Source organism: Nematolebias whitei, chromosome 6, assembly GCF_014905685.2.
Source record: "Nematolebias whitei isolate Nwh7 chromosome 6, NemWhi1, whole genome shotgun sequence".
In the NCBI taxonomy this organism is placed as follows: Eukaryota; Metazoa; Chordata; class Actinopteri; order Cyprinodontiformes; family Rivulidae; genus Nematolebias; species Nematolebias whitei.
Genome location: NC_056503.1, coordinates 22,559,477 through 22,580,368, shown reverse-complemented (window position 1 = coordinate 22,580,368; position 20,892 = coordinate 22,559,477). Strand labels below are relative to the sequence as shown.

Genomic DNA, 20,892 nt, shown 5'->3' with positions numbered 1-20,892 from the left:
CAATTTGGGGGTGCAATTTGAGAATTTGTTCAAATTAGTCTGTCAGGGAGGGACTGCGGACTGTTTGCTTTATCGCACCCATGTAGGTCGTCGTGATACCACATGTGCTGAAAGCAAACCTCAAACAGCACGAGACTGGGTCTGCTGAAGAGAGCAGAGCTGGGAAGGCCAAGAAGCTTCGACAGCTGAAGCTGATGTGCTGCACGTCTGGAGAAACTTCATGTTAGAGGCGAAATGAAGCAATCATCTCCTGCTGTACAGTTTATGGTCGTTATTGGAGGATAACTGCAGGATGTTGTTAGCATGACAAACACTTAGAGAATGAAACTCTTTACAGTTTATAAGACCTTGTAATAATGCATGCCACTCACCTGCTTTAACGCCAGAGTTCAAAACAAAGACCCTCTCAGCTCAGCAGCTGTAAAAATGACCGAGTTTTAACTGTTGATTAGATGTGGTGGCCATCTTGAACTGGGTTGATGTGAAAAGTTCACCAGTCGCAGTTCTTCAGCCAATGATTACTAATTGAAAGTATCATTAAAATCTGACCAGTTGTTCGTGGAATATTTTTGCTAACAGGCAGATTTGACTGTATTTGTTAGGTTTTAATGTGTTGCGATGAGCAGAACTAGACAGATGTGTTATCAGCTCAGCTGCAACTGCAACAAATTTTAGCCCAGTTTTTGTGAAACTGACTGATTTATAGACATTTTGGTGTTCTCTAAGGACAAGGTTTTCTAGTTTCAAGTTTTCTAAGCTGAGGCAGCCATCTTGAATTGGACTGATAATACGTTGTAGGGGTATATCCAATGAATTGTTCCACAGTTGCCCATCACTTCATGAAATATTTATGCATTCACGGACTTGCTCTATCGTGGTTTTTCAAAGTAAGATTGGACATGACACACAATTGGCTGATTGATGGATGAGCTGCATGATTGGCATGGAATTTTTATTTTAAATAAATTATTTTAAATTATTTAGCACCTGCTGCACCTCTGTAGAGCCCACACTGCAGGAGAAACTTCCTCCTGCATTGTGTCAGAGTGTGGGAAGGGTTTAAAACACCCTAATATATGTATAAATGCTAAAATAAACTACTACTTACTACTTGTACTACTATTCCTTCTTCGCGGTTTTACACTTATTGCAGAGTTTCAGGGATCCCCGCAAAGTATTGAGAGACTACGAGGGACTACTGTATAGTAGTAGGACTACTACTGTATAGTAGTCCCTCGATACTTCATGGTTAGACTTCCGCTGACTCACTGTTTTGCTAGTTTCAATGTAAGATTGTACACGACACACGATTGGCTGATTGATGGAAGGCGACCAACCAGAGCATTGTGCTCTGTATCCTGGGTGCTGATTGGCTCAGTAACCGTAGCATCAATCTGTCTTTTCGTGCTCTTTTAGAGCATTTAGAGAGTTTAAAAATTGCAAGAGTGTGGGAAGTGTATATACAGTATATATAAATACTAAAAATAATATAACGTCCCTACTTGGCGGATTTTCACCTATCGCGGGGGCGTCTGGAACGTAACCCCTGCAATAAGTGGACTACTGTATACAGACAAACCCAGTCGAGTCCAGTAGTGAATGATAAATGAACATCGATCTTGTGGGATCAGTTAGCACCCAGAGTATAAGATGGGTGTCTGTAAACGACTGTTTGTGTTTAGTGTAGTGGCATCGGGGGCAGAGCCATTATTTTTATGTCTGAAGTGACAGAGCTGTTGGAGAGGAGCAACCTTTCTGCTTCCCAGCTGTCGCCGCTGCTCGTGTGTCTGGATGGATTTACACGAGGGAGTTCAGACTCGGAGGGAAAGGGAGAGTGATAAGTCTGGGCTTCTGCATTGCTGCTGCCTCACTTCAGAGAGGGGGGTTCTCAAACCCTCAATAGTTTATACAGACCATAAACATCTGGGCTCGCAGGCTGAGTGGGGGGAAAGGGAGCTCCAAAGCTCTCACTCTCTCTCCTTCCAGTCTCCCCCTCACAACGTTTTTATTGAGCTCCCCCCGCATTAGTCTTTTCTATTGGCAGATTATCACCGGTGCAGAGGGGATCTACGGCCTGGCCCCGCGCCCTTTAGCTGTCTGCCGTTAGCCACTGTAGCAAAACAGTCTGTGGCTGCTCACTTGGCTGCTGGGGCTCAGACACTTAGATTTTACAGGAATTTACGTCCACATGACAGCAGCAGAAGTAGACGTGGACCCGAAGCAGACGGTATTAATGTGGCAGGGATTAGCTTTAGCTTTGACCAAAACTAGATGTTCACAAAGACTTTTCTTGGGCTCTCAGCGTGGAACGATTTTCATGTTGGACACGGTCAAATAATTATGAGAAGTTGACTAGTAAGTGTACAACTTGAACCTTTGCTGGTTGTAGCTGACTTTAAACAGTACTTTGTGTGGGTTGGGCTTCCATAGAGGTCAGGACAAATTAATATGAAGTTATTCAGACTTAAGTCCTTAATTCCATTGAAGAAAAAAAAGTTATTTTCATAGCAATGGTTTCTTCTAAATATCTTTTGATGCCAGATGGTGCAGGGTCCCAGTGGACTTTGGGTTGGAGAAGCTGTTCTGATGGAACACCATTTGTTCTCTGCTGGGTACTCACCAGTGAAGCTACTTGAAGGATGAGTTCAGCTTCAGGATTATTTGTGACTTTCCTGCCAGTTCTGTGATCTTAATAGATAGATTGTTACTTATGACTTTGCGTTGCCCAACTATTTTTATCACATTGGTTTCGCCACTAGTGTTTGCTCCCTCCATCACTGTTCTTAGAAATTTGGCAGAAAGCAGCAACCAGAAGCACTGTTGGCATCTGGGTAGTGTAGTTCTTTTGACTTGCACTACAGTATAGGCTTATTTAAAAGAAAACTACTAAATGGCTGCGCCTTTCCAATGTATTATTGTTTTTTTTTTTTGTCCTATTGGTTGGTTCCTGCTCCCGTTCACTCCCGATAACTTTATCCCGTACCATCCCAACCACTTGGGTAATATTAAAGTTGACAATTCTTTGTCGTGTACAATCTTACATTGAAATCCCACAAAAGAGTGAGTCCACGAAAGAGTGAGTCCACAAAAGAGTGAGTCCACGAAAAAGTGAGTCCACGAAAGATTTTCATGGACTCACGAAGGTCGAATCCCGAAGTATCAAGGGACTACTCTATCAGTGTTTTTTGATTCAACTCCTTCCGAACATGGTTTGTGCTCTTCTCTTGTTGGCCATCGTCTCAATGGACCATCATTCTCCAACAGCCCCCGTAGACCAACAGAGCCGAAGGGGGTTTTGGTAATTGACCAGTCCGGTACAGAAATCATTACTGATCAGTCACATGCTTGAATCATCAATCATTCCGTGATTGATGGATCACGCAATGGTTTATCAATAATCATTTGCAGATTTTCACCTATCATGGGGTATCTGAAACGTAACCCCCTTGATAAGTGAGGGACTACAGTATTCATCTTCCAGATGAGACCAGCAGAAAACATATGATGATCCATCAAAAGGTCTCATGCTGGACACCCTTACAGTCATCATCCACACTTTTTATCTGAGCTCTGGGTTTACACATGAAGTTTATGGGATAGCCAGAATGTCTTGGATATAGCCAATGGTTTTACAGAACGAAAACTTTGGTGTGGTTGTTGTTCAGAGTCATACTCTGAACTCAACACAATGGGCAATGTCTTTGCTTAAAAATGTAACTATGGGAGTGTCTATCTGTTAGCAAAATAGCTCTAAAACCACTGGAAGGATTCAATGAAACTCTCAGACATGGATCATTAGACGCTCTTTAAGTTTTGGAATCAACCAACTCAAGATGGCCACCATGAACTATACAGCTATATTTTGATGATTCCAATATTTGAGAAATGGAGCTAAACTTTGAAGTGGTGGTAGCTGAGAGTTGCTCCCAACACAAACTAACATGAGCACGAGAGTCGTCTGAGATCGAGTATTTTCTGCTTTAAGAGGTTTCAGCAAAAGCATCTAAACCAGTTTCTTTTCATGGTGCTGCTCTTGCTGGGCATTTATGTCATTCAGTTCCTCGTCTGGAGCGTGTGTCTGAGAGTTTTCATATTAGTGAAATAAACACGTGAGTACACACCACACAGTTCAGTCCAAAAACAGCCCCGGCCCTTGTGGTCGAACCTAAAAAAGCTTTTTTTAATCTCCCCAGAAAACAGTTTGTGCTGTTGGTGAGGAATGGATTATTATTTCTGCACCAAGTTTACATTCTGCACAGCTCTTACTCCATAAACCAATGAATTATTAAGTGGTAATATCCATTAATATCACTTGACTTCTGTCAGCTCAGGCCTTCAAAAGGAGAAGGAAAATAAAAATCAAATATATTTCTGTCATTTGTCTGCAGAACAGGAGAGTTCTGAAGGAGACAGTGTGGTGAGAAGACGTGGAGTACGTTTGAACTGAAAAGTTTTCCAAGTCGCAGCGTTTGTTTTTCATGTCTCCTGCACCGAGATCAGTTTAAAGACAGAAGAAAAATGAGATTCAGTGGTTACATCCTCCCGTTAAACTTTGGCTCTTATTCATTCACTGATTGCTCAGTGTCCTGGCCTCGGAGGGCTTTAATGCACAATTTGTTCTAGTTTTGTTTGCTATCCGTGGGTAGGCTGCACTTGAGCTGCTATAAATAGAACATGAACGCTGTGATTTAGGCAGCAAACTAAAGGACGGCTGCTTCAGACCCTCAACTTTGTCAATTCACCGTCACCATGTTGTGCTTTGTGACGGCACAAACAGCACGAGACGCTCTGTACGTCCACTGCGTCAGCTGTCACTCAAAAAAAAAATCAAGTTCAACAATTTTAAACATTTAAGGGACTGCTCAGACCTGCGAACAATTCACAGCATACTTGTTGCAGATAACTCCCGTTAACAAACTCAGACTTGAGAGTTTACTTTGGTCAAAATGAAGACTAGTGTCACCTGGGCCATTTCAAACAACTAAAGTCTGCATATTTCACTGTAGCTCATATGAACACTATTAAAAAAAGTTTTAAATGTTTTTAGTGTATTACACTGTTTTCACAGCAGTAAACAATATCTATGATGGAAGTGATACAGCTAGCTGCTGTTGTTTACATGTGAAAATATCTGCACAAATATCTCTAATTTATTATTTTAGGAATTATAAAAACAGAGTTTGGATGAAGTGCTATAAATATTTTTAGTAGTTTTTCATACTTGTTTAAAGATGACACCCACCTGGGCTAGATGTTACTTCGGCGGTCTGAGGCTGTTCAAAGAGGAATTACAGTGGTCCCTGGTTTATTGCGGGTGTTTGGTTCAGAACCCCCTCACAGTAAGTGAAAATCTGTGAAGTAGGGACGTTACATTTATTTTAGTATATATATATATATATATATATATATATATATAAAAGCTTTAGAAACACTTCCCACACTCTTGCAATGGTCTAAATCTTAAACCTTCATCGTTTTAACAACATACGTACAGTACTGTGTATGTAGTTACTAAAGTTTACTTACCAGCTCTGCAGAACAGGAGCAGCTCTCAGTTCTGGTCCGATTCTGTTCCGTTTCTGCAGACCTGTTCTTCAGCAACGAAGCCCACAATACATTTTCTAAACTTTTAAACCTACTAATTTTAACAACATACTTATATGTACAATACAGTAGCTTCTAAATTTTACTTACCAGCGTGTCCTCACTCGGAGGTCCTCGTGGGCTGGCTAGGAGCTCTCGGGTTCACTGCTGAGTCTGGGGGTCTGGTTCTGGTCCGATTCAGTACAGCCCTGAGTGCCAAAGCGCATTTTTTGGGGGACCAGACCTTTGGTTGGCCGGTGTGGACCGGAGATGTTCGACTGAGTCCAAATCTGGATGAAAAAGTCCAGAGGGATGGGCTCCGGATGGAGCCCCGAACCTACAGTGGCGCGTGTCCCCACTTATTTCAGTAGAAGGAAACGGGGATTCTGGGCGGGGCCCTGTTGGCTTATGGGAAATGTGGCCGTTATTAGCAGGAATACAGTGTAGCGTTGTTGAGAGGAAACTACAAAATGGCAGCGCCTGTCCGAAGTATTTAATTTTTTCGTTAACTTTTTACTGTACAGTATTGGATCTGAACCACGAAGTAGCGAGGGACTACTGTAACAAGAATTTAATATTAATATTTATAACCTTAACCATAAACAAAGCCTCATTTCAAACTGACTAAATTCTTGCTTTAAGGCCTAAGATAATTTATTGTTTGAACTAGTCACAAACATAAAACTAAATTATGAAAGGATGAAATGATTTTATATAATTGGATCAGTGATGTGTTATTAGGACAGATTTTTGGAGCCATTCTTTCCATTATCTGTGTTTTTTAGAGATCGAGTGTTGGATTCATTAAACGATCCCTGCTTATCTGATGCACAGAAACCAGAGGTCGTAGCAGAATACGTTCGTCTTCTTTACAGAATTTAGATTCAAACCCTTTCCTCCTTCCACACCTGCACACAACGAGCCCAGCAGAGAGAAACCTGCAGGGTGGAGTTTGATGCTGCTGCAGAAAAACAGGCACACTCTGTGAAAATATTAGATAACCATCTTGGTTTAGCTGCAGGCCTTTTCTGGAACTAGTAAAGTGGCTTAATTTGTTTTTCAATATGTTATACAATTTTAATAAAATAGCCTTTTATAGTGAGTTCAGAAGCGAGGAGAAAGCTCAAATAGATCAATTTCAGGGCTGTGGAAAAGGTTTTCTTTCTCACAGTTTTCAGATATCTCTCACTTTTTGTTGCATGATATAAAAGAAGAGAAGTTTGGTTTTCTAACAAGGAATTGAAGGTTAAATATGCCCTTGTTTTAGGTGACAGGTTTGTTGTCCAAGCTCAGACCACAAGAAGCTGAATCTCCTCACAGAATAACAGGCTCCAAAACAACGCTGAGCCATCCAGATACCTGTCTTCATCATGGACATGTTGAACTTTTAGAAAGAGATGAAGGACAGAAAAGAAAATATGCTGTGCAATCTAACAGACAATCAGTGGTGATTTTAGTCTCTTTTTGGGGGCCCTAAATTTTAACTCAGCACCCCTGAAAAATAAAGAAACCATCATTAGGATTTTGTAAGGAAACTGTTCTCAAACCTTAGATTCCAGCAGGTATGTCAGCAACTGACCAATCAGCAATCACAATTTGTCCCTAAGTGAACGCCCCTTACCTGCAGAGCTCCACCCTCTTTCCCTCTGACAGCATTGTTGGGGTTTTGCATCACGAACACTTTGCGGTCAGAGGGATTTTGTGAAAAATCAGAAAAAAATGGTTAAACCTTGTCAGTGGAGAACATTTAATTCAGACAGCATTTCGCTGAGCATGGTGGAATACACTTGAATAAACTGTAGTTTATCCAATTTCTAAAATTAAACAAAGTTAGGAAAAATGTAAAAGCGATAAAGCCCAGCGGCTGACCTCATGATCAGCTGAATACAACAGTTATAAACAGGAAGTACCACATGTTCATCTGTAAGAAGGTAGATGCAAGTAAATTCTCCATTTTTCCGTCATAATTACATTGTATGCTTAATGTTTAAATTAAAGGCTAATGCTTAAAGCTAGTTGTGCTTTGTTTTGTGTGTTTTATATGTAAATATAGCTATGTTGCACTGTCTGGTTGCATGAGTTTAGTATTTGATTGCTATGATCAGTTAACACTAAACTGATCTTGGATAAAGTGTTTATTAAATTGTGTAATGTAAAGCAGAGCGCTGCGTCTGTAGCATCTTAGCTAGCGTGTCTGTATTGCGTGCCGCTAGCTAAGCGCTACTTCTTGTTGAGTCATGCTCTCTTAAACAGTTACTGAATCAAGTGTTTACTTATGTAGTTTAATGTAAATGTTTAAAACCCCATTAAAATGCACCAGAATGCAGGAAATAGCATCTACTTTATTGAACATTTTCTGGAGGAGAAGAACCCCAGACCCCTTTATCAGTGTGTGTCTCTCCCCCCCCCCCCCCCCCCCCCACACACACACACTTTACAAATGCTTCTGACACTAATAGCCACTGTGCTGTTCAAGCCAAGAGCCACTGTCAACACTGAGGGCTAAGCACCCCTAAAGGTCAGATCCTAGAATCGCCCCTGCTCTGAACAGAAGGAGCTTTAAAAACCATGAGGAGATGTGAGTCCAGCCAGGCCTCAGTATGACAATGCGTTGTCACATTACCAGGACGGGTTTGTTTTCTGAGACAGGAAGACACAGTGTCAAAAAATAAAAATACGCAACACGGAGAAGTCAGCTGTGCCCCCCCCCCCCCCCCCCACACACACACACATTCTGGCTCACTCTCACTCTCTGGCTGCTCTGTGGGATGCCTGGATTTCTCTGTGGGGTGGTTTTGAGGTTTTCTCTGAAATGCTGCCTGTTTGCCCGTCTGGGTCAGCCCACATGTGTGGCACACAGCAGGGGAAGAGTTAAAAGTCCCCCCCCCCCCCACACACACACACATCCCAAAGACACTGTTCGGTGGCTCATTTTGCATGGCGTGTGAGGAAAGATTGTTGCACGTGGACCTGCTTTTGATTGCCGTGCAGGGACCCTCCCTTGCACAAAGGCTCCCCTGTTCTGAGGCCCCCAGCTTTCTAAACTAGACCCAGACCCTTGGGGGTGCCACGGAGAAGGTAGAGCTGGGAGGGGTGGGGATTTGAGAAGGTTAGAAAGCATCAGTGGAGCACCCCACTCTTCTACCTCCATGGCCACCCCCCCTTAACAAAACAGACTCAAGAGTTGGCCACCATGGGCCCCACCAGCCTGAGGAGCCTGTGTTGCATACCTGCAGGATTTTTCTTCCCTTTTGTCAATAAAGTTGTGTTTGAAACAGCTCCATTCAGAAAGAGGCGTCGTGCTCCCTGCTCAGCTGTGTCAGAGTTAAATCGGCACCGTGCCCTCCATGCTCCTGCTCTGTTTTCTCTGTGGATTCTTTGGGTCTGTTTTCTGGCTGATTTATGCCTCGGGGCAGCTAAAATTAAGAGAGCGTTTTGGTGCCGCCCAGGGTGCCTGAGTAAGAGGAGGAATGCAGTGCAGAGTCCTCCTCTCCATAAGGTGAAGAGAATATGACTCTGGCCTCCCGGGAGCAGCGCCTGCTCTGAAAACCCTCCAGTTTTGCCTTTAGTTTTAAAGTCGGGCTTTGGGCTATGTTTGATTTTATTTTGTAGCTAACAATACGTGACACAAACCTTTGTGTTTGGTGTCATCATTATTTCAATAAGGATGTACAGAAAAACAAGTCAGAAAGTGAAAACTTTTAGTTTGCAGCTGAAGAAGCTGAACAGTCTGCTGCCCCCTGCTGGTCACTGCAGAGGCCAGGAGCCCTAACATTTAACTCCTACATGCTTGTTCTGAAGAATAGCCAAACGCTGCAAGATCTCATATGTTCAACAAACGTTTAAAGGAAGATAATAATGATGAATTTGATTGGTTAAAATAATTACTGAGGCTTAAATTCATTCATTCATTCAACTTTTAATTATACAGGTTAGTCTTATTGATTCACAATGACTCATTTACAAGGCTCAAGGTTCTTTAAATGAAATTAAATTGTGTACCCAAGGTATCTGTTTGTACCCTACCCTAACCCTAACCCAAAATAGCAAAAATATAAAGTATAAAAAAGAAACAGCATACAAGGATCTAATATATATACGCTAAACAATAATAATATAACATATTATTGTTATATTATTATTATCATTATCATTATATAATATATCCAGGTCTCTTTTGTAAATGAGTCCTCGAGGCTCAATGGGATTAACCTGTATAAATAAAGGTTGAATGAATATAATATAATATGGTGCATTGAACAGCAGCCTGAACATGAGTCTGTTGTGAGCAGATGGGTGAGAATATAGCAGCTTATGGGTATGAAATCAGCACCATGGATAATCAGCAGCACAAAGTGACAAATCACCAGTTAAAGTGACATTACAGTGATTATCCTGGTAGGGATTCACGAGTCTTAACAGCTTCAGGGTAGAAGCTGTTGCTCAGTCCAGTGCAGGGGTCTTCAACCTTTACGATCAAAAGAGCCATTTTTACACCTTCGTTCACTAAATTAAAAGTGTTCAGAGCGGCAACAACCTGCTAACTGTGATTATCAACTGGTGGCCCATGGGCCACTTTAGGCTTGTTGGAGGTGGCTTTTGTTCCCAGTAGTAGTGTCATAAAAATATCAATAAATGTTAAAAATCATTACGTATTTTCAGTTATTAACATCATTTAAATTAAGACAACTGAAAAGACCAGATTTATGTGTGTGTTTGTGTGTTTGGGGGCGGGGGTGGGGGGGTGGGGGGTGTTACTATACTATACAGACCTATGTAATTTTGTTAATTGTGGAAAAATGAATTTAGTAGAGAAAAAAAGCATAAAGATATTATGTTTTAATCTTTGTACTAGTTTCAGAATTCACATATTTGCAAAAGAAATGACAAGAAAACTGCTAAAACTAGTCTTTTGTTCTTGTTGTTTGTAAGACAACCAATAAAATTCAGTTTTATGTTAGTTTTGGTCAAAGCTTGAAAAAGCTGCAGAGGGACCAAAGAGCTGCATGTGGCTCCAGAGCCGCAGATTGCAGACCCATGGTCTAGGTTCTACACTTAACGCTCCTCAACCTCCTTCCTGAGAGGAGCAGGGCAAAAAGTGTGTGTGCTGGGTGAGTGGGGTCCTTCATGATTCAGGTGGCCCTCTTCCTGCATCTGGAGGTGTAGATGTATGTGATGGTGGGGAGACTGACTCCGACAGACTTCTGTGCAGCCTTCACCACTCTCTGCAAAGCTTTTCTTTCTGCAGCTGTGCAGCCTCCATGCCACACGTTGATGCTGGAGCACATGATGCTCTCCACTGCACACCTGTAGGAGTCCAGACTAGCATGCTTGAGCTGCCTTTTCAAGAGAGATCTGTTTTTGACAGATAACAAGTACACACAACAATAATTTAACAAAAAACAATTAAAATCTAATAAAAGAAGTTATGAACACGATTAAATCAAGATGCTATATAAAACAAGGCAAAATATATGGAGTCTTTCTCAGGCTTTCATGCACCTTCTATTTATTCAAAGATCTCACTCTATTTCTTTGTTTCGTTCCAGGTAGCTCATCGTTATCCTACAACACACCATCCCACACAGACCCCTCCCCACGTCTGGCTGCCAAAGAAGGTACTTGTTTTATTTTTTTATACCTTTTTCTAATATCTGAGAGTATAATTAATGATTTGTTCACTGTTTGTTAACTAGATTCTCCTGGTGAAAAATGACCTCCACCTAACAAGTTCATAATAAATACATATGTAATCACTATGTAGATGTGGTTTATCATTTAATAAATTGTTTTCATCCTGAAGCCTTCACTGATGTGAGCCCAAACAAGTTGTTGTAGAGATGAAACCTGTTTTTTGGTTTGGTTTTGGCTTTGTTACCTCTGGAGAACGATTGTGTTAGGGGAAACGTTCCTTGGGGAAAATATTCTGTTAAGGAAATATTTTATTGAGGAGGATTCTGTTAGGGAACGGTTTATTTGGGAAAAGGATTTGTGTATGAGGTTGTTATAAGATGGAAGCTGAAAAAGAGCGTGAGGTGTGTGTGTTAGTTTTTGTTACCTTGTTAGGACCATGTTTCCAATACTTGTGAGGACCCACTGCTCCTTATGGGGACCAAAGCTTGGCCCTTATATGTTCAAATGCAGTTTGGGGGTTAGGGGTTATGTTTAGGGTAGGGTTCAACGGTAGGCTAAATAAATTATTGAAAAACAAATGGAAGTCAATGTGACATCCCTATAAAGATAAAAAAAAAAACCATACTGTTTGTGTGTGTGTCTTCGTTTTTTTTTTTTTTTACCTTGTAAATCCCATTTTTCCAACACATACGACATTGTGAGGACCAACTGCTCTTATGGGGCCCAAAGACGAGGACCCATAAGAATTAAATTAAATTCAACCTTTATTTATACAGGTTAGTTTCAGTGAGCCTTGGGGACTCATTTACAAGAGAGACCTGATTTAAACAAAGAACACAGATGAGGTACAGACAACAACAGACAATAATAAATAAGCATATCAAGTGAAAATTAAATGGAAAAAAATTATATATATTTAAAAAAAACAACAAAACATAAACAGCTACATTATAAAACAATGTAGAAAACCAAAAGCAGGAACATGTCTGCATTGGTTTTTGACAGGAACTTAGCAGATGTTTGAAGCCACTTAGAGATCAAGGTTGAAAGCTTCAGATCTTTTTGCAAGATATTCCAGGAAACAGGAGCGGAGTAAAAGGCCCTTTTGCCTAGTTCAGTCTGCACTGGGGGAACACTGCAGGTAATAATGTCCTGAGAGCGCACGCTGTAGCTGCACTCATGCAGAGACATGTAGGAGGAGATGTATGAAGGCAGCAGACCAAGAAGTGATTTAAAGATGAAAATGTACCAGTGATAGAGTCTACGTGAAGTTAATGATGACCAGTTAACCAGTGAATACAGGGTGCAGTGGTGGGTACGATATTTACAGCCAGTTATGAATCTTAATGCACCATGATAGACAGCGTCCAACATCTGCAGGGTGCTTGTAGGAGCGTTCATGTAAATAATGTCAGCGTAGTCAATGGAGGGAATGAATGTAGCAGTTACAAGGTGTTTCCTAGCATTCAGAGTTAAACAGGACACATTTCTGATAAAGAATCCCAATTTAACTTTCAGTTTCCTTACCAAGTTTTCAACATGAGGCTTAAAGGAGAGATGCAAATCGACCAAAATACCCAAGTATTTGTAAGAATCGACAAACTCAATAGGAGCAAGTGCCATTGGTGGGTTAGGGATTAGGTTCAGGACTAAGATGTGCGCACACACCTTTTGCCCCGCTCCCCTCAGGAAAGAAGGTTAAGGAGCATTAAGTGTAGAACCACTAGACTGAGGAACAGCTTCTACCCTGAAGCTGTTAGGGGGAGCGGTGGCGCAGAGGTTAGAGAGGTGGGCCTGTGATCCGAAGATCGCCGGTTCACGCCCCGGCCCCGACAACATCAAAATTGTGGGTGGGGTAGGTGAAACACCCACACTTGTCCCCACCCTCATTCGCCCCACTCTGGGCCCATAAGCAAGGCCCTTAACCCCCACCATGTGCTCCCTAAACAGGTCTCTCTTGAAAATGAGTTCTCGTGGCTCAATGAGACTAACCTGGATAAATAAAGGCTAAATGAAAAAAAAAATAAAAAAAATGTTAGACTCTTGAATCTCTAACCAGGATAATCACTGTTAAAAAAAAATCACTGTAATGCCACTTGATTGCTGATATGTGCTGCTGATCTCATGCTGCTGATTTATTTCATGCTGCTGTGTTCATTCATTCTCAACTGTTCACACAGACTCATGTTCGTGCTGCTGTTGTTTGGCGTATTATTTTTGCACTATTAAGTGTTTAGTGTATTTCTTAGTTCACATCTTAGATCTTATTAATGTTTTTCTTTACAATTTATACTTTTGTTGGATGTAACTGGGACCCTAAGTACACAATTTTGTTCCACCACATGTACCACTTGTGATGTAAATGACAATAAAGAACCTTGACCTTGTAATGGTTAGTTTTAGGGTTGAGCTATAGAAATGAATGAAAAATGAATGGAAGTTAATGTAAAAAATAGAAAGACAAACCTATGTGTGTGTGTGGTGGTGGTGGTGGTGGTGGGGGGGGGGGCACACATGATACCTGACTTCAAACATTTATTTCTACTGATTGTTCACTTTTGTCCAGGAGCATCACCGATGCACAAAAATCAACAAACTTTATTTAAAATTACAATAAAGCATGTTTTGTGTAGACAGGGCCATGGCCACTCATGTCTTATCAGATAAAAAAAATATATATATCTAACAGAAAAGGTCCAAATGGATCAGATGTGGGTGGAACACAGATGTGAGCGTGGTCCATTTGAGGAGGAAACTGAATCAGTTCATGGTGAATATAAATAAAATTCAAATAAATAGAACACAACAACATTAATAGTGAGCTCTGATCAGGAATGCTGCCAGTTCAGAGATACAAATAAAAGCAAATGGAGACAAAGAGCCCGCACACTTTACAGACGAGAGCACTCAGTGACTGATTGCAGGTGACAAAGCTTTGAGCAGGTGCAGCTTTTGTGTTGTTAAAAAAATGAGGAGAGCCGAGCGGCTGCAGCGGACTGAGCCTTTCATGGCTGCTACCTGAACGCTGCGACAACACGGAGCAGCTCGGAGAACACAGGCCGGCTAGCAATGTGCACAAAACCGCGGCGTCCCGTTTCTGTTTGTTTCTATAGAGGCATGAAGCTGTGATTACAGGACAGAAGGTGGACGGAAGGGTCACAGGCAGCTGCGGTAGACTAAAGGCTGGCCTCCTCACAGCACACTGAAGTGGAAACGTGCACGAGAGAACCCGTTACCAGAAAATGTTAAAGACGCTAAAGGGTGTTTCATGTTCACCATCATTTTGTGACTACGAGTGAAAAATGTGCTAATTGGCAAAAATCCAGTACAGTGAAAGCCAAATGATGTACCATGGTATTTATTTCATTAATAGTTGTCGTTATAGATACAGTATAACATATACCGTATTTTCCGCTGTACACGTTGCACCGCCATATAAGTTGCATCAGTCCAAATATGTCTAATAAAGTGGAAAAATACACAAATACGTATATAAATAATATGCTGGTTTAATAATGTAACTGGTCATTCTAATTTTATCATTAGGTGTGAGTGAGAGGATAGATGGCTGTCTGATTTGTGTGTATTTTACAATGTGGGGTTTTGCCGATACCTTATACTTGGTCAGTATCTCACCTGCAGCAGACAGCAGTCAGATAAATCTCAGTTTAGATAATGTGGAGTAGCCAGCAGCTGGTTGGAGCAGGATTTTACACTGGACTTGTTTGTACACGTCAAATAAAACTATTTCTACAATTCGAGGTTGTTCAATGAGCTATCTACTACAAGTTAGATATTAACTATTCATAATATTCCCCATGCACAATCTCATATCCTGTTAAGTTCTGCGTATCTGTCAGAAGTTTGAGTGCGTTGTGAACCTTCTATCAGATTTGACCTTAACACGTGACAAACCCACTGAGGTTCCGCTGCATCTGTGTAGGCTAGTCTATTAGCCTTGGCAGCCATCTTGAGCTGACTTTGAAAGTTGTTGAATCATAGATTAACATAAAATAATCACTGTCTGACAGTTCCATTAAAGACATTTAGTGGTTTATAGGATATTATGCTAACAGACATAAAGACTCCAACATTTATTGTTAAAGTTGCGCAATGTGCTGCTGTCATACCATGTTTTGGGTATGATGGTCAGCTACTACCACAATATCTGTAACACTGATTCAGTTAAAGCTGTTTATATTAAATATTTTGGTAACACTTTACAATAAGGTATACAAAATTTGCTTAACTACTAGGGGACACCTAAGGAATGAATCAGGAACAAATCAGGAGCTAATGGGTAGTTAACCAGTACTTACTAGAGAATACACAGCCAAGTCTTATTAGGGGACTACTGGTTAGTTACCTTGCAAATGAAGAGGAACTAATCAAGAACTAATGAGTAGTTACCAAGGAAACCAAAGAGGAACGAATCAGGAGCTAATGGGTAGTTAACCAGTACTTACTGGGGAACACACAGCCAAGCCTTATTAGGGGACTACTGGTTGGTTACCACAGAAATAGAGGAGAAATTCTCCATGTGGGTTCTGAAAAAAAAAAACAACTTGCACCAGTGAGGTCACAGCTTGTCAAAAACCTGTTTCCTAGTGATTACTGATTTTATTGGATTTTCTCTTTTGTAAACCTATTGATGAAAGACATGATCAATTTCATAATCTTGTACTGCTATCATCTTAACTATGTCTGACTATCACTTACTGAGAACCAAATCATTGCCTGGCTGTACTTACTGAGGAAACAATCATTACTTAATCACTACCTAACCATTACCTACTGGTTTGTTCCTGTGTTAACAAACCAGTAGTCCCTTAATAAGGCTTGTCTGTGTGTTCCCCAGTAAGTACTAGTTAACTACCCATTAGCTCCTGATTTGTTCCTGTTTGGTTTCCTTGGTAACTACTCATTAGTTCTTGATTAGTTCCTCTTCATTTACAAGGTAACTAACCAGTAGTCCCCTAATAAGGCTTGGCTGTGTGTTCCCCAGTAAGTACTGGTTAACTACCCATTAGTTCCTGATTTATTCCTGATTTGTTCCCTAGTAATTAACTAAATTTTGTGTACCTTATTGTAAAGTGTTACCAATATTTTGCTAACAAACAGCAGATTTAATGTCAAAGCTTAAACACAGATCAGTCAGCACTCAGAGTATGGTTTGATGATGAGTCTCAGCTACTACTACACCAACGTCCAGTTCAATCTCTGGTAAATTAACTGAGTTTCAGCCATTTTTGTTTTGGCTTCGATTGCTTTGCAGTGGTGGCCATGTTGAACTGAGTTGACTAAAATAGTAAATCGGTTATAGACGTACCTTTTGAAAGTTTTATTGAAATCAGGTTAGTGGCTCAAGAGCTATTTTGTTAACACACACACAGATTGGTGCAGACATTATTGTTTCACCTTCACTAAGGTAACGGGCAATATTTTTTAATGAAATGCTACAGGATTCAATGGTGCTATGAAAAAAAAGCAGCAGGAGTCCTTCGACCCAGTCCTCTCGTAGCTAAACAGAGTTTCCAACAACACTGCTCAGGATGAGTGTCTCTTTCCTCCTGATACCTTTTCACCCTGAAAACTCAACTTTGTGCTGACACGACCTGAACAGGCGAAGGCTGCATATCTGTCAGAAAGCGAGAGAAAAGTCCTCCTTTACAAAAGCTGTGAGGTGTCAGCAGCAGAGTAGAGGGAGACGACTGCAATAACAGTGATAGGATGAGGGGCCCGGTGGGGGCCGGGGCCAGAGGAAGCCCTCGGGTGATAAGTGTCAGAGAATGACCCCCAGCTGGGATAGTCACCAGGCTGCCAGGGCTCGTTCTCGCCCAGTTTCTAACCAATGCACCGACAGCTGAGGCCAGATAAGATTCTGCTCCATCACCCCCGACCCCGGTCTTCCTGGTTCTCAGCAGCAGGTATTTGGGCTGGCAGAGACTCTGGGTCCACTCCCTCTGAGAGCATTTCCTTTTTCACCAATGGTGATTTCTATGACTGGAACTCTGACCGACTCCACCTTTAGATGTGAACAAACAGTTGCACATGCACCCTGCTGCTGCTCATGCTAACACAACCTGAAAGAAAGAGTCAGGTGTAAGGGAATGCCTGTCACCCACCATCGACCATGGTAAGGGAACTATCACCCACCATCGACCATGGTGAGGGAACTGTCACCCACCAAATGTTATGCAGGAGTTTTTTTTATCTTGTGTTCATAAATGTTTAAATGTAGTTGTTTGGGTCAAACCTTGAAAATATAATTTAGCACATTCTCATGAAATATTGTGAGACGTTGCCCTCAGCGTATCTGTTGTAAATGATTCTCTGCTACTACCTCATCAGGTTTTAGCTCATTATAAGCTAAAACAACTCAGTTATTGTCCTCTCTGTGTTTGCTGTGGGTTGATCTTGGATTGGATTCATCCCAGAAGTGATTCTGCTGTAGCTGAACATCCAGTGATTACTTTCTGAATGTTTACTGAAATCTGTCAAGTGGTTCAGGAGATATTGTGCTAACAGTCAGACAAAGCTAAATTCTGTAGATAACATTTTAAGGAAAGATGTTGATAAATAAGTAGCACTTGGCCATTGTTCTGTGAATAACTCCCATCTAATACCATATCAAGTTTTAGTACAATATTTGTACAAAGGAATAAATTATAACCAGTTTTGTTTCCTCTGAGTTGAGTTAGGTTATTTTTTTGTAGTTGTTTTTTTCCTTGCTTGCTTTCGACAAAGGCATACACTTTTCCCTCCCGCTCCTGCTTCCCTCCTACTTTGCTCTTTGTCCTGTGAACCCTATCAGAACCTCTCTTTACATACTGTATCTTCCAAATTGTAAATTATGGATCTGGTCAGCTGGTCTCTCAAGGCAATTGATAAAATTTTCTTGACAAGAAGACAGGGCGAAGGAGAGCCCTCATGCCCTGACAGGACACTTGCAGCTGGATACACGATGGATTCCTGGCGGCGGTGGAAGATGTGTGCCTGTCCGCATTGTCCGTTGAGGATGTAAAAAATGCGTACACAATTGGATTTATGATTGCAGGATTTTTGCTTTTTGGAGTTAGTGGTTACCTGGCATATCGACAAATACAAAAAACACTGGCAGTTGTTATGACCATTGTGAGGCTGCCCGCTTGAAAGAATGTGCCGTGTGGTGAGCACTCAGACTCAAATGCTGTATGAGCTGAGCTGTAAGCTTGACGCAATTTCTGAGAAATGCAGGCCACTTCTGCCTCCTGAAACTCACTGACGGGTATGAATCAACCTTGGAGAAGCTACAAGCTCGGCCCAGTGGTGCTGACCACAAAAACTTTTACTTTTGAAGTTGCCATTGAGACGTACCAGTACAACTATAAGGCAGACAGAAATCAAGCAGAGTTGGCCTGACCCAAAATAACTGTTGTTATCTGAATCTGGCTCCCCCGTGTCAGCCTTGAATTGGCCAACTATCTCAAACTCTCCTGGATGTTATGTGAACAAGAAGCTCTGCTCCCTCCCACCTCCCCATCCACTCCCTTCCCTAGGACATCTGTGGACCTGTGTCAGAGCTGAGCCAGCTGATATAGACTGCACCATCTCTTATCAGGACTATGGGGACTATCTGGCAGTGTCCACAGACAAACTCACTGCCTTTGTCGGCCTTCCTCGTGCATATATGTCAGAGTCATAGTCAGATAAATGTATTTGTCATTCGCATTTCATGTGGTACATGTGGTGTACACAGGGTTCCAGTCACATCCAACAATAAAATGTAAAAGAAAAACAGTAATAAGATCTATGATATGAACTAAGAAAAACATCAGCTGAATAATACACTAAGCACTAATAGCATAAAAGCATTACATCAAACAGCAGCACAAACATGAATCTGTGTCAGATGAGCACGCATGACCGCAGCAACATGAAACAGATCAGCAGCAACATGATGTGATTTTTCACAGTGATTATTCTGGTTAGAGATTCATGAGTCTAACAGCCTCAGTGTAGAAGCTGTTCCTCAGTCTAGTGGTTCTACACTTAATGCTCCTTAACCTCCTTCCTGAGGGGAGCGGGGCAAAAAGTGTGTGTGCTGGGTGAGTGGGGTCCTTCATGATGCAGTTGGCCCTCTTCCTTCATCTAGAGGTGTAGATGTCTGTGATGGTGGGGAGACTGACTCCAACAGACTTCTGTGCAGTCTATGATGTCATCAGTATGTTGCTGTTTCTGTGCTGAGTTTTTGTGTGTTTGTGCAACTTTCACACTGTGACCCCTCTAGAACACAATGTGACAAATAATTTGTTATACCTCCCTTTCCCCTGTGCTTCTCTTTTCCTATCTAATGAAAATGGCAGCACCTCCCACGAGGCTGCAGCCTCAGACACCTCTGTTTCCCCATGTCTATTTGTTTGTGTTTTTCTTGGACGGGCTGCACTGAAATGTAATTTCGTTGTGCTTCGATGCAATGACAATAAAGCTGATTCTGATTCAGGTTCTGTGTGGCAGCCGTCTTGAATTGGATTGACCTCAAAGGTCAATCAGTTGTAGGTGGACATCCATTGATTACTTTCTGCAGTTTTCATTAAAACTGATCCAGTGCTTCTTGAGATATTAATGTAAGAGATGCTCAAACAGACACAAATACATTTTCATCTGACTCCAGATACTGACTTATACATCTTCTAAAATCTGTCACAGCTATGCTTGACTTTACGGGTAAAAGTGCACTAAGGTACAGAGCCCATAGATGAGAAGTTGAAGCTGAGAGTGTGTGACTCTGCCTCTGTAGGAAAAGCCTGTATCAGCATTTGTGCAGACAAGCGCTGCCAGATGTTGGAGTTCATGTTGCCTTTAGAGAACAGTCAGGTCCCACACGGGCTCTGAGGGGTAGAAACAGCACAAGTGTTCTGCAGGAGACCAGTCTTAATCTGCACCACATTCTGTCCCGGAGAATGCAATGTTAGGAATAAAACCGAACATAGAAAACACGGAATGCAGCGGCTGTGAACTTGGTGTCTGCGGTGCGTGTGTTGTTTTTTCTCAGGAACTTGTGTTACTGCATGTCTTTGTAATGGCTTGTCTGTTTCTCTGTGAAAGATGATTGTGATTCAGTCCACCAGGTTAAAGTCAGATCATCTACATTATGTGCACGTGCTCCAATACATTCATAATTTTTCAGTGCCACAACGTCTTTTTGAAACAAGTGCAGTTCTTGATGTTAGCCCACCACCTAAAGGTGCCATTCAAATCATACAAAACCACGCCCAATATCACAGTATTGCCATTTCACGAGATTAAATCAGAATCAGAGTTTGACCAAAACAGCTGTTCGTCCATCATTTCTCCACATTAGATGACGTGAGTTTGTCATGAAAGGTGGCGGGGGATATGTATTCCTTCCACCATTACCAGGCCTTTAATTCTGAGCTAGTTTCTCAGCTGTTCTCTGTCCTGGGCCGCCCACCGTCTCCTCTAACTTCTATCTTCTGTCTCATGGCTCTGGCTTTTAAAGCAGCCGTATTATGAGCGTTGTTACGTTTAGCCTGTCTGGGTATTTCTGGCTGGCTCAGACTCAGAGTTAAAGTCAGACTCGGTCCTTCTCCTGACTGCCTCAGCTTCACACTCTCGCCTTGGTCTCTCGTTTCTCTCTCTCTCTCTCTCTCTCTCTCTCTCTCTCTCTCTCTC

At 41.7% G+C, this 20,892-nt stretch overlaps 1 protein-coding gene across 2 annotated transcripts in view; it reads left to right on the top strand.

Annotated features, from left to right (window-relative positions):
• The window catches only part of fli1 (Fli-1 proto-oncogene, ETS transcription factor), a 51,737-nt gene that overhangs the window by 25,060 nt on the left and 5,785 nt on the right, over positions 1-20,892 (top strand). For both annotated transcript variants that reach the window (XM_037678112.1, XM_037678113.1), the window contains one exon: positions 11,133-11,201. In XM_037678112.1, the coding sequence (XP_037534040.1) occupies positions 11,133-11,201 (69 nt within the window). The remainder of the gene's footprint in view (positions 1-11,132; positions 11,202-20,892) is intronic.